The following is a 13,343-nucleotide window of genomic DNA, read 5'->3' on the forward strand; positions in this document are numbered from 1 at the left end:
TTCAAAGTGGACCTAAAGCTACAATAAAGAATTGGGCCCATGACACAGGGCTCCAACAGGGCTGCATTCAGGAGTGAAGATGGAGGGGGAGCTTGTGTAAGTTCTCAGCTCGTTCCAGGAAGAAGGCCTGATATGGGGGCAGGGCAGGAAACGGGCACAGCAGCAGTCACCAAAACAAACAAAATACACACAGAATTGGGTAATAATCATGTGTGAGAATGGGATTGGATAGCTCCATTCCAATGTCAGGAACTGTGAAGCTGCTGAAACTTCATGTTTTAGCCTAAGCTCCTTTGTATATGTTTTAATTGCCAAATTCTGCTCACTCACTGCAACTAGCCTTCCTGGTGTGCTGTTAAAAACCAAACCAACCTTTGCTCCATGTAGATAGAAGCAGCTGTTGCTCTGTCCTGCATGTTACATAGCACAGGTCAGAACTCTGCTCTAGCCTTTCTGCCTTGGGCCCAGCTTCCTTTCAAAAATGTTATAATTAGCATTTGACCAGTCACCCCTTCCTTTAAAACAGCATGTTACAGACTGAAAACGTGTGTCCCATGTGCTCTGAAAGGATTAACATTGTTGATCTTAAGAAAATAAATGATTGCACGGCGTACCTCAAACCAGAAGAAGGGGACCAATAAATTCAGGTATGTGCTAATCTATAGTTTTTACTGAACAGGGCTCATTCTAGAGGACACTGGGAGTTTCTCCCAGCAAGGAATTGTGTTCAAGAATCTTAACTTACAGCCCCAGATAACTGAGGCCCAGCTCTATTTCCCATATTTGCCCTCAGGCATGTAAACACCAGTAGGCTTTGCTACTGCAACTGACCTGGTTGTTAATTTGGGCTTTAACTCCGTTTACTTCTGTGAGCACATTAACATCTGCAAGATGTTCTGGTTTGGAACACCAGCTGTTCTTTAGTAGCACAGAGAGCAGTTTGAAGATCTCAACATTATCCAGCCTCCTACAGATCCTCCAACAAGGGTTTAAGTGCAGGGGGGGAGAGAGAGAGGTGCTAACTGGAAGGAGCAGATCTAAAATGCAGGTTACATGATCTGATCTTGTATATTTAACAGAATATATCCCAGGATAACAGCAACAAGTATTGGCTTGAAATACTCATATTTCAAAGAATGAGAGCACTGCTCTGTCTATACCACACAGATCCAAGACTTTGGTTTTCTTAAAGAAATGGTTAACTGAAAATGAGTTAACGAAGTTCCTTGTTAATTTTGACATTTGAAGGCAGATTTACTACTGCAACCACTTTACATAAAAACTCAGCAATAGGTCAGAGTAATGCACTTGTGAGAAGTTATATATACACCACAATAAACTTCTTTTTGGGAGCTTTTAGTTGGTTTGGGTTTTTCCCTGATCTGAGAAAAGAAGTCTGCCATCACGATGTCTGTATCTCAAGATATGACTAACAACCTCTGTTTATTTTTAGAACTGCTTGTGTTGGCTGGCAAACAACAAGAAAAGCTCTATCACAAGTTTTTCCCACAATGGTGTAATAACAACCATGCCACTTCTATTTTGTGATATCTGTAAATATTTAGCTTTTTATAAATTTTGTACTTTGTTTTATTGTAGTAATAAAACCGATAATTCCTACCAAGCAGAATTTGCATTTTATCTACACCAAAGACAAGCCATGGGGCAATCTTAGTTTTTCCTTTTTGCTGCTCACATAACAAACTCCCTACTATTTTTTTCAGTATTACTTATGAATTGTTGTGAGTACTTTTTATTAAACATTTCTTACTCTTTAAATATTCCTTTCTGGTTTTGATTAAAGATACAACTCAAGTTTTGGGACTAAATCCCTCACTAATTTCTGTGTCTCTAACTGAACAAAAGGGAAGTTTTAGGAAAAGAGAAACACCACATCCTATACCTGAAGGAAAGACAAAACCTTGGAAAAAGGGAGACAGAACACTCCACGAACTTAACCAAAGCTTTAAAAGAGTCCTGTGAAACATTTTATTGTAATTTTATATACTGCGTAATTTCTATAATGTACAAATAGGCAATTTATGTTTGGAGTTTTTTGCATCATATACTATTTACAAGACTTCACCACATAATGCCAGGAGATTTATTAAAAAAAAAAAAAAGTAGTGAAGTCCTAGGAAGACTCAGCATAAATGCTAGGTAACTAAGCATCACGTTTTCAGCACGTTCATGCACCTGGTGTTTGTTGCACAAGGATATTTATGGATTGTAACAATTACCACGTTAAGAGTAAGTACAGCAGGGCATCATATGAGAGTACAGGAGCTACAGCACCTCTATAAGAGGAGCATTTTCAATGCCCTGGTTCTACTTTCCCAGCTGCAGCACTGGATCTGTTTCATGTTCCTGCCAGAAATTAGATAAGCAAAGCTGTATCCAAAGTAAGATTTTACTCCAAATGTCTCGTTTTCTCTTTTCTTTTCCCTTCTTTTTTTGTTGTTTCTTCGTTTTTCTCTCTTTTTGGGAGCCTGGAAGACTTCGCCTTTTTTTGCTACAAACAGAATATACAAACAAACAATTTAAAATCCAGCTGCAACCTGACAATACCATAAGTTTAAAAAAAGGCAATCAGTGCTAAAGAAAGTCTCCTCTTTCTGTCCCCTTTCAGGTGTGAGGTTTTTAAATGCCATGGAGAGCACAGACTCTGCCCTAAGGGCTGACCACAGTTTCCCATTTGGTGATAGATACAAAGGGTATTACTAGGATTGTCATCTCTGATAACCACACACAAAGGCCTGGGGCTGCTCCTTGCCAATGGCACCATCCCCAACAACACCTAAAATATTACTAAGTTTTGGAATCAAATGCAGCAATCATGAGTTTACAGTGATGTCTCACTTTGGTCTAACATTAAAGCAGAAGACAATGGATGGAAATAGCAGACTATTTCACACTACCACCAGTTAAAAATTTAGAAGCTGAGAGATGATATATCAATTACATTTTTTTTCTTAATTCGTTTAGATGGTGTTACAACTCCCAGAAAGGTAACTAAAAACAAACAAAAAAACCAGTGTGGTGGTTTAATACTGAGGAAACTAAATTACCTTAATCATTGCATCACTTTCAACAGTATCTTGCTCATCCTCATCAGACTGGGTCTCTTCCACATTCAAGTCTTCACTCAGTTCCAATGTCCCTGCAGATCCTGACTGCCTTTTAGATGCCTTCAAAGAGCTAAGTGAATATGGAGTCAGATGTGCCTCTTTGTTGTAGGCACGTGTGAAAGCTGCTTTGACCTGTCAGGTTGGAAGGAAGGAAACTGAGCATCAGCTTAGGAACTGTAGATTGTTAGCTAACCAGCTCTTAGCTAGAGATTCCAAATCACCTTTCCCTTGGAAAGACGTGACCAAAGATACATAGAAAAGGACACAGAAAGCATCTAAGAGCATATATCAGATAGAGTATGCATCTTCAGATGCTTCTTGCTTAGGCCTACAGTGTAACTGCAGCACTGTTGTTCTGCTGCCACCTAATCCAAGTCACACCAGAGCCACCTTCAGCAGCACTGAACACCTGCCAGACTACACAGCATATTCAGACTGGGGGTAAACACCTCAAAGTAGTGTAGGGTTAGTTACTAGTTAATAACCAGCTGCACCAACTTCAGTCTTCCAGCAGCACATCCATACCACAGCTATTATTCTAGGATTTCTTGTTTAAAGATAAGGAAGAAAAGGAAAAAATTCACTAGTGAATTTTACCTTGGAATCCAGCTTTGAAAAAGAACTGGGTTGGCCTCCCCACGTGCTTATTTCCATGATGTTTTCAATATCTTCTTTCATCAAGCAGTAAGAGTCCATAAACGCTATAGCTTGTTGTACACCATCTGCTCCTAAGTCTTTCAAGGGCTTGACAAGTGCATCACGCAAATACGACAAATACTCCATATTTACTGTCCTCTTGCATGCCTGGGTTCTTTGTCAAATTGAAAGTAAAGTACTGAGTAAGTAAATCTGTACAGCCACCACCACTGACTTCTAAAGACCAAGCAACAAGTAGGTAAGGAGGCCCTCAGCAAATGGACAATCAGCTGCCTTAAGAGCCAACTGCAAGTTGTACTGTGCCATTCCTTTTGCCACACCTGCAGCAGGGGTAACTGATGCAAGGGATTTGAACACAATCAGTCTGTGGAAACATATCCCTTACTGAGAAACAACTTCAGGGAGGAAAAAAAAAAAAGATGAAGTACTGCTGACTATCAAAAGTGGTTTTAGTTTGACTGCTGCTTAGATTAAGCACTAAGAAAAGTGTCAGAAAGAATATACAAGCATATTGAGAGCATATATGACTTGTTTGTACCAAGCACAGCAAGGAATTAATGGTAGGTAATGAACTGCACAAGAACAAACTATCACTATAAACAGAATGCCAGCAGAAGAATGTCAGTACTACCTGAGACTCATGTGCATTGCCAGTTCTTGAATGATACGATCATGTTTGCCTGTGGATGAAAATTTCCCCAGCCAGCTGGGAAAGACAGGAAACTGGGACATGTAACCTCTCATCAGCTCCCCTGGGAGAACACTTGCATAAATAGCCTGAAAAAGTAACACACATGCCAAACTCAAATCACACTGAATTAATCTCACTGAAACCATAACACACTACCCTACTGGTCTGCATGGAAAGAGTAGTCAGTAAGTTCAACAGTGGAAACAGCTCGTTTTAAGAGAACTATCTCTTGGTTGCTTGTTTCTGTTCAATCCCTCTTGGGTTACAGCTTCATCTCTTGTTCCACCCTGTTTGTTACCATGTTCTAAAATACCTGTGAAATTATCTGAGGTTTGAAAACCATAAAAAAAACCCTGTTTGGTTTCTCATGTTTCTCAGTTTAGAGTGTGGTCAAACAGCTGCCTTCACACAAGCAAGTGCTGTGATGTCCAACAGACAGACAGAGTGAAGGAGACATTTCCAAGGAACACTGCAAATATACATTAACTCAGCTACATCACTAAGCAACTCATCTCTCTGGACCAGCACAAAGCAGGGGGTGAACTGGACAACCTCCAGAGGTGCCTTTCAACTTCACCTACAATGCATTATGATGCATTTTCTGATGCCAGCCATAATCCTTTAAGCACAAGTCTTGTCAGTGTTTCAGTGGTCATTAAAAGAAATACAGTGACAAAGCTTCAGTCCTCTGTGCTCTGGGAGAAATCCTGCGCTGGTGAGAGGAAGTACAGGGTAACTGCACATCAGGAGTGATACACACACCATGTGCTTCTATGCTTCCATAACAGAGTCAAGCTTTTCAAAGTTTCAGAAGACTTCATTTCATGTTGCAGCATGGGCTTAATATGGACATGGGAAACTCTTCAAATCACCAGCGGAACAGAGAATACTACATGAAGTATGAACTATACAAGTCATAAAATTATACTGAAATGCCGATTTCCACAGATCAGTCTTTAACACTGGATGCCCCTTAAAGCACATAAAATGAGCGTTACGTGCTCACCTGTGTTGGAAGAAGATTCCAGTTCTGCTTGCTACGAATCTGTTTGTCCACTATATCACCATCACATATACTATCAGCTGCTTTACTCAAAAGCACCAAGTGCTTTTTCAGATTTCCTCTGGAAAAAAATGAAGTTGACTGTATTACAAAGCAAAAATATCCAGGTAGATTTTAGTCTACTTTGACTCCCTGACACAAAAGCCTATGTTAGTTTCAGGTATGGAGTAACTCACCCAGCAGCAGCTGGTTTCACATGTACATAGTTCTCCTGCACAAAAAGAGGTGCTAGAGAATAGTCATGGAAGAAAAGATCTGATTTGTCTATGAGAGACATACGAGAAGCTTCCTCTCCAGTAGCAAAAACCTTCCGGACGACATCAAAAGGGCCCTAAATAAATGATATTTCAATAAGTCAGTGGGTAGCAGGTCAACACAAACAGTAAGACAGCATGATATCAACAAAATTAGTATCCAGGAATATCTCGACTCATCAGTACAAGTTCCACATTCAGTATTTCCTCCCCAGAACTTCACCAGTTTTAAGAATTGTGTTTCACTTTAAATATTAAGAGAATTATCTCCTAAACAGAGAACTTAGGATGAGAAATATAAGCCTCATAATTGCATCTTACATAATAGAGCAGTACATCAAAATATATACTCAGATTTACTGCTCTTCAACTCTTTGTGGCAAATGTGATAGCTCCCTGAATCTAGGATTTAGTTCAGTGCTTTAGTTCAGAAGATGCTGATAAAGCCTAGTGATTATATCAGAATATGATAGTAAAAGCCAGTATTTGACAGTATTTGACACCAATTTGATATCCTTATATCGAATATAAAAGACAGTATTTGACACTTACCAATTTGATATCCTTTTTGGCTCTGCTGGCATCTGTCTTAGCCTCATCATAAGTCAATGATTTATCTTTTGCACACCACATATTAAGATTATGTAAAACCTAGAAAACAAAATTTACCATTTGGTAGCATAGTAGGATTTCAATGAAGACTCAAGCAGAAGCAGCCTGATCTTTATACATAAAAATACTGTTCAAATACTACTTTGAAGTCAATGTACACAACGTGCTATCTGAACAGTCACTGATGATGAACTGGCACTGACCTGTCTGATGTCCTGATTTGCTGCCAGGATTATCTCTTGCATTGCAGGTGGGGGAATTTTTAAACCTTCTTTAAATGCAATAGACATCATGGCACCCTGTAATACACAATGGAGAAACTGTCACTACAGAATTCCTATGAATTCTTTCCCCTGCAGAACACATTGACACATCTACGAAAGAGCGCTACATATTTTTCTACTTTGTAAAGCACGTGTAGTTCAAATTCTCTTCCATAAACATAAGCAATGCTTGACAGTGCTGTAAAAAAGTGCATGATCTTTTAAAAATAAACCAGCTTGGATATATTCTTAAGATAGACATCTAAAATCTGAAAGACTTTGGGATACTTCATTCTTTGAGAAGAAAAACTCAGACAACCCATTTTGAAAAGCAGAGTCACTCACTAAGATTATCAATTAAGTGGTGTATCCAATTCTGCATAAAATTCTCCCACGTGAAGGCAGAAGTTACTGATGGTAATTCAGTGCAGCCCTTACAGCCACAGCCTTCTTACCTTAATCTGTTCTAGACGAGGTCTCTGAAAACGAAGATCCAAACAGTAGTGGACCAAGGAACGGATTTTAGGATGGTTGCGATCATTGCACATACAAATGATGGGTATCTTTGTGTGTCGAATCAAACCAATCAACTCCTGCAATTTAAACACGTTACAATTACATCACACAACCTGGATAAGAAGAATGATTAAAATGTCATACCAAACATCATTAGTCCCTGCCTTAAATCAGATCCTTGACAGATGTAAGTCTATAAAACTCCTCCTACTGTAATCACATTTCTAACACAGTGCAAACCTAGCCCCAACACCTACTTTTCACTTCTTGTTCTATTCAGCTGCAATAAGTCTGGTGCATACCCACTTCCACTGTCTACTTCCAGCAATCATGTTTGGACCATTCTCAAGAAGCAATGAGGATCAGTAGCCCAGAGCAGAGCTGTCCACTTGCAGAACTAGATTCATTTCTCCAAAGGCCAGTTTGACCTGGTTTATGCCCAGAGGGAGCACACTGCACCCTGCCACAAACAATGAAGCAGTAAAAAGATCAGCTCTTCCCCATGCAAAAAGCTCAACCCTGAGGTTTTGGCATTATTAGGCTTGCCAGAACAAACTTTTACAGCTCTAATGAAGGTGAAATGCAGTCGTTTCATATTCCTGCAATGGAAATGTCTGCATCTGAGCTAAAGATCTGTACCCTTTACTGTCAAAGTATTGCCTATGACAATAGGAAATCTTCAGAAGCTAAAACCAGAGCTGCTAAGGAGAACAAAGGATTATGCTGCCTATGCCACAAATTAGTTATTCAGTGTTACTGCCCATGGAAAAGAGCAACTGTCTCAGCCAGAGCATAAACTTCACACTGCAGGTAGATGTCACCGTAGAGAGACCTTAGGATAAATTTACCTGTTCTAAAGTGCACACACCCAAGTTTGTCACTCCAGGCTTCTTCTACACAAGTATCTTTTTTCCCCTCTATCAATGCACAATTCTTATACAAAGATAGACCTCTAAAATACATCAGATTAGAGAGTTTCTGTTTATGGGCCATGGGTTGAGGACAGTAGACTGGTTTGAATACTTTGTGCTATATATGGTGTGCACTCTTAGCAATGGCATTAGCCAGGAACTATAGCAGTTTCACCTGAATCCCTCCTCTGTCTTCATTGCCTGCCATACCATCCACTTCATCCATGATCAATACATGTTTCCCGCTAACTGATGAGGATGTGCCTGAAAATGAATATGGACAAGAAAATGAGATGGAAATAAGAGTCTTGCTCAGAGTTTTACCCAATGCTTTATAGATTAGGTAACCCCATCCTAGGCAACTGAGGTGATGGTGAACCTCATGCTCTGCCGCTTGATCACATGAATCTGTGTTCACACACCAGACATGTCATCTTCCTAGAAACGAGTCCCACAGAACACAGGAGCAACTGCAGAGTTCTTGAGTAGTTTGTGCAGATTAACAACTAATTCTACTAATAGAGCAGGATTTAATTCTAAATAGAACAGGAAATAAAACAGCTTACTTAATGAACCCATCCATTAGATCTGGATTCCTCCACGTGACAAGCAAGGTAAATTCCTAACACTGCTATGTAATAAAAGAAGCTCTGTCCCTCCTGTAACCAGACTCCTAATACATCAAAAATCCTCCTTCAATCAACAGACATACCAGAACAGAAATCCTTGATGCTGGTGTTGTTAAGCGATTCAGCAACTACTTCCTTTAGACTGTTCTTACTGCGAGTGTCACTGGCATTCAGCTCCACGTAGCTGTACCCCAGTTCCTAGTCCAAACACAGAAACCACATAAAAAGTGAGAACACAGAACAGTGAAAAAGCACACACATATCAAAATCAGACACAGTATTTCAGAATTGCAGAAGAAAGCTCTTACAACATTGGTTTCACGTACAGTTTGTGGCTTTGATTCCTTTCTCCTTTTCTGTCACACTCCAGAAATATTTATAACTATACACAGAACAGATAAGCCCAAAAGATTATTATTTTTTTTTTTTGAGCCAAGTGGGAAAGGGTTGAAGTCAGTGGCACAGATTTAGTTCTGGAAGATTAACAGAACTGCCACCAGGGATAGAAACAGAGCTACAAGCCAAGGCTGGCTAAGCTCCATGGTATTTCCAGTTGCATAACAGAGACATATCACATCCCTCTGAAAGCTGCAGGAAAGAGCAGCTTTTAACTAATTTAACTCATAGGAAACACATGGCTCCCCCAGTAGCACTAATACTTCAGAACAGGGCTGCATGTCAGTCCCTGACAGAACTTAACCCAGCTGCTACTATCAGCAAACTCCCCTGCCAGGAGCATGCCACACCACAGCAGGGAGCACACACAGCCTTGGTACTGTAGCCTTAACAACTCAGTTTTGTGGGTGATTCCTGTGGAGCACACTGAAATGCTCTGCAGAGACCTGAGGCAGCTCTGAGTAAGCCACGGAAGCACGCTCTGAGAAAGAAATGAGCCCACGAGAGTACATCCAGCTTTTCTGAAGGTCTAGTTTTGGGTGTGGCAGCAACTTGTTGACACAAAACTCTAAGGAGAAGGGGCAGGTGGGGGGAGGGAACTGGGAGTTACTGTATACAACTCAAATATTCAAGTAAGTAATCACTTCTTCCTAGCACAACGATGTGATAGATGACAATAGTTCTGAATCCTTCCAAGTTGATAATACCATATTCTACAAAAGTTCCTGCAAGTCAAAGAAGAAAACCAATCTATAATTGGTTACAACACTACTATATTAGTAAGTCAGCTTTAATGGTATTTCTGCAAGATGGAGTTCTTGGCTGATTCTCTACTAAATGTGGTGTGAGCACAGTGTTCCAGTACCTTAGAACAAGCCAATTTCTAAATTCAGATTTAGAAATGGACACATAGCACTGTCAACTCAAGTGGGATTCAATGATCCTGGTGGGTCTCTTCCTACTCAGCGTATTCTATGACTCTATGAACTTCTCTCATCCTGAAGTCGTATTTCAATTTAAAGTCTGGGAGAGATCTCTCTTAGATAGAGAAAAACCACAACCTTAGGCTTTCAAAAAGCTTGCCAGAATTTGATTCCCACTAAATTTAGTGCAAATATTCCCCAACTTGAAAAACTACTGCTGAATGCTTATAATTTTGGAAAACCATTTCCAATTGTTCAACACACTGTGTGATATGCTTCACCTCAATGTAACAGAAGAAAACCACAGACACCCATTGCTACATTCTTGGCTCAGGCATCTAAACATCCACATATTTTCACCTGTAACCCTGTTCTAAGCAGGTGGAGTTTGGCTGAGACCAGACCCTGGTTGTTTATGGGAATATCCATCTGCACACTGTATCTGTATCCAGATACAGAATTAATATATAACAAAAAGTGCTGGGAACAACTTAATATGAACTCACCTTACAAACCAAAGCAGCTGTAGTAGTTTTACCAACTCCAGGCGGACCAGAAAGTAATGCTGCTTTAAAACTAGTCCCATCATCTTTGCTTCCAGCTTTATTGGTCTTTGCTATAAAAAAAAACATTCCACATTTTACATAGGTATGTAATTACAAAACAAAATGCAAGCTTCTAAAGATATCAAATGTCACTGGAATTTTTCCTCATTTAAGGCTCAATAAGAACATCAAACGATGCATACACATCTGTATTCTAACCACTTGGGGAAAAGCAGCTTAAACCAGCTTAAAGTATATGACTTGCAGTGAGACTTGCAGTGATTTTTAAACTGAAAAATAGCAAAAGAGCTATTAATGTAATACAAACATTTCAGCTATTTCCTCACAAGCATATCATATAAATATACAAAACACCACCAAACCCACACACCACCACAAACAAATTACACCAAACCCCAAACACACCACACATAAAACCTCCACTATGGCTGAAGTAAAACTTAAACACTATTTTAAACACAGATGACAAACTGTATCTACTTGACACATGGACTACTTGTCAGAGCCAGGACCTCAACAATTCATCTCATCCCCAGGTGCGACAGCAGCCCTTTAGACATGCTGCTACCCTGTATTTCCATGTGTACAGACAGGTTAGACTGGATAACCTCACTTCACTTCTTGAGAAAGAAATCAATATGCTCAACTCAATGCCATTTTTAGATACATCACTGCTGGGTTGTTCTGGTTTCTTTTGTAAAAGTGAAACTTAACACTTGAAAAAAAAACAACCACCTTTGAGACACAGTTTTCTGTTCTTTTTTGGGGTGGGGCAGTAGGAGAGGGTTAGTAAGTAGACAACTACTTCACTAAAAAAACCTCAGGCTCAACTGCTGCTAAAAATCCATCTGACTGCAGCATCATTCCCGATTTCCAGTCGCTCTGCTCCCACAAAGGCCCTTATGGGTCCAGGGAACCAAGCAGTGGGATTAGCATGGACAAACACAGAGAAAAGTTAACTGAGCCAGTCACCTTGTCCATCTTCCAAGGTATTCTTGTGCCAGTTTCTGAGCCATCGGAGCAGTTTATTGGCACAGCTTTGCTCACCCTGCTGTCCAATAAGTGCCTTAAGAGATGCAGGCTTGTATTTATCCACCCATAGCAATCTCTCTGTTCCATCTTCATTAACCTCAGAAACCAAATTCCCCTCAGGTTTTGGGGCTTTCTTCTCCTCTGCAGTCTGACGTGTAAAGTCCATAAGTTTTCGAACAGCAGTGGTTTCTTTCTTGACAGATTTGACAGTATCTTCTTTTTCAGGAGGAGACTTATACTTTTTAGTATCAGCTTCCCTTTTGAAGGGGCTAAAATTCCTTTTTCCAGCTTCAGCTTTCGGTGGTGTCCTTTTAGGTCTTGACTCCACTTTCTTTGTCTTTGGACCATAAAGGTAAAAAAATTAAAGAGAAATTAAAAAAAAAAATACACAAAAAACCAAAGAGCTTGTTTATTTACACATGTACAGGAGTGCTTAGAATGTAACAAAACTTATGTATTGATTAAAAAAACTTCAAGAGCAGATATAGAAATACTCCTCTCTGAAAAATAAAGCACTGTTAAACACAAAGTCACCTGGTTCTGTAGCACAACCCAAAAAAAAGAGGCAGGAAATGTGTTGGTCATTCCAAGAGCAGTCCCCTTACTCATGAAGCCTAAGGCATCATTATACAATGCTAAACTGATGACTGTCAGGTTGGAACAAATGGGCCAGACCCTCATGAAGCTCTTGCAAAACAACACCTGCAGAAGTTGTTCAACCCAATCCAATATTCCAAGTTTAAAACTGAGACTGTCTAAGGAGATGCAATTACCCCCTCTGTCAGATACCTAAAATACAGAATAATGTCTGAGTATGAATATGAAAGGTGGGAAAATAACCTATTGCTCACAACTAGAAGTCTTAAAACACAAACATAAAATTTTCATTTTCAATACTTTTAGCCTAGAAGATCAAACTGATTATAGTGGTGTTACTGTTACTGGAACAGAAGACCAAAACTCCTTTCAATTAAAAACAAACCAAAACAAAAAAACCACCAACCCCCTAAGTTTATAATAAACAAACCTCTGCTTCAGCCGCCAGCTCATATTTGGACTTTTTGCCTGGCATAGTTCGAATAAGATCAAACAGGCCATCCTCATCAATAACTTTTGTACCTAAAGCTGATGCCTGGAGCAAAAGAAAGAAGTAAATGTAAAGTCAAGTTAGGAGTTGCATTATTCGTTTCAAAGGGTTTTCCAGTAAAAACTATGTTTATGAACACAACAACAACAATTTTATATTTATATATACCTATTTGTGTGTGTGTACATATGCATATAAATACAAACAAAACAAAGACATAGGACGTTCAGCAAATTTTTCCTTTTAAAGATCAATTCATCAGTAATACTGCTTCCTCTTGGCAGGGATACTGAAAATCAGCAGCAAAGACAGGAACAATACAGTTTCACTCTGACTTTGCTCAGCACAGCAGCACTCACCTTTTCACATTTCGACTGGCCACAGTCTCGCCCCATCACCAGGTAGTTTGTCTTTTTGCTGACATTGCCAGTTACTTTTCCTCCATAACGTTCAATCAAAGACTTGGCCTCATCTCTTTCAATACACTCCAGAACCCCCGTAATTACAAATGTTAGGCCTTCCAAACAGTTTTCAGCTCCCTGAGAAGCAGAGCATTGCAGAAAATGCCATTACCTGATGCAATTCTACGAAATAGCTCTTCACCATTAGCTTTTT

General features: G+C 39.7%; 2 protein-coding genes across 2 annotated transcripts in view; one reads left to right on the top strand and one right to left on the bottom strand.

The window, feature by feature from the left end:
- The window catches only part of WDR19 (WD repeat domain 19), a 40,065-nt gene extending 38,362 nt beyond the window's left edge, over positions 1-1,703 (top strand). Inside the window, 1 exon segment of the mRNA XM_029960234.1 lies at positions 527-1,703. Within this exon segment, the coding sequence (XP_029816094.1) occupies positions 527-641 (115 nt within the window). The 3' untranslated portion in view covers positions 642-1,703.
- A 262-nt stretch (positions 1,704-1,965) lies between these two features.
- RFC1 (replication factor C subunit 1) overlaps positions 1,966-13,343 on the bottom strand; it is a 33,112-nt gene continuing 21,734 nt past the window's right edge. Inside the window, exons 11-25 of the mRNA XM_018068348.3 lie at positions 13,088-13,267; positions 12,669-12,773; positions 11,582-11,978; positions 10,550-10,659; positions 8,808-8,922; positions 8,271-8,359; positions 7,124-7,261; positions 6,609-6,704; positions 6,346-6,444; positions 5,716-5,870; positions 5,483-5,600; positions 4,417-4,562; positions 3,726-3,939; positions 3,069-3,260; positions 1,966-2,512 (exon numbers count right to left, since the gene is read on the bottom strand). Of these exons, the coding sequence (XP_017923837.2) occupies positions 2,411-2,512; positions 3,069-3,260; positions 3,726-3,939; positions 4,417-4,562; positions 5,483-5,600; positions 5,716-5,870; positions 6,346-6,444; positions 6,609-6,704; positions 7,124-7,261; positions 8,271-8,359; positions 8,808-8,922; positions 10,550-10,659; positions 11,582-11,978; positions 12,669-12,773; positions 13,088-13,267 (2,256 nt within the window). The 3' untranslated portion in view covers positions 1,966-2,410. The remainder of the gene's footprint in view (positions 2,513-3,068; positions 3,261-3,725; positions 3,940-4,416; positions 4,563-5,482; positions 5,601-5,715; positions 5,871-6,345; positions 6,445-6,608; positions 6,705-7,123; positions 7,262-8,270; positions 8,360-8,807; positions 8,923-10,549; positions 10,660-11,581; positions 11,979-12,668; positions 12,774-13,087; positions 13,268-13,343) is intronic.

The sequence above is a fragment of the Manacus vitellinus genome, unplaced genomic scaffold (genome assembly GCF_001715985.3).
Source record: "Manacus vitellinus isolate BGI_N305 unplaced genomic scaffold, ASM171598v3 scaffold_0_pilon, whole genome shotgun sequence".
NCBI classification, from domain to species: Eukaryota; Metazoa; Chordata; class Aves; order Passeriformes; family Pipridae; genus Manacus; species Manacus vitellinus.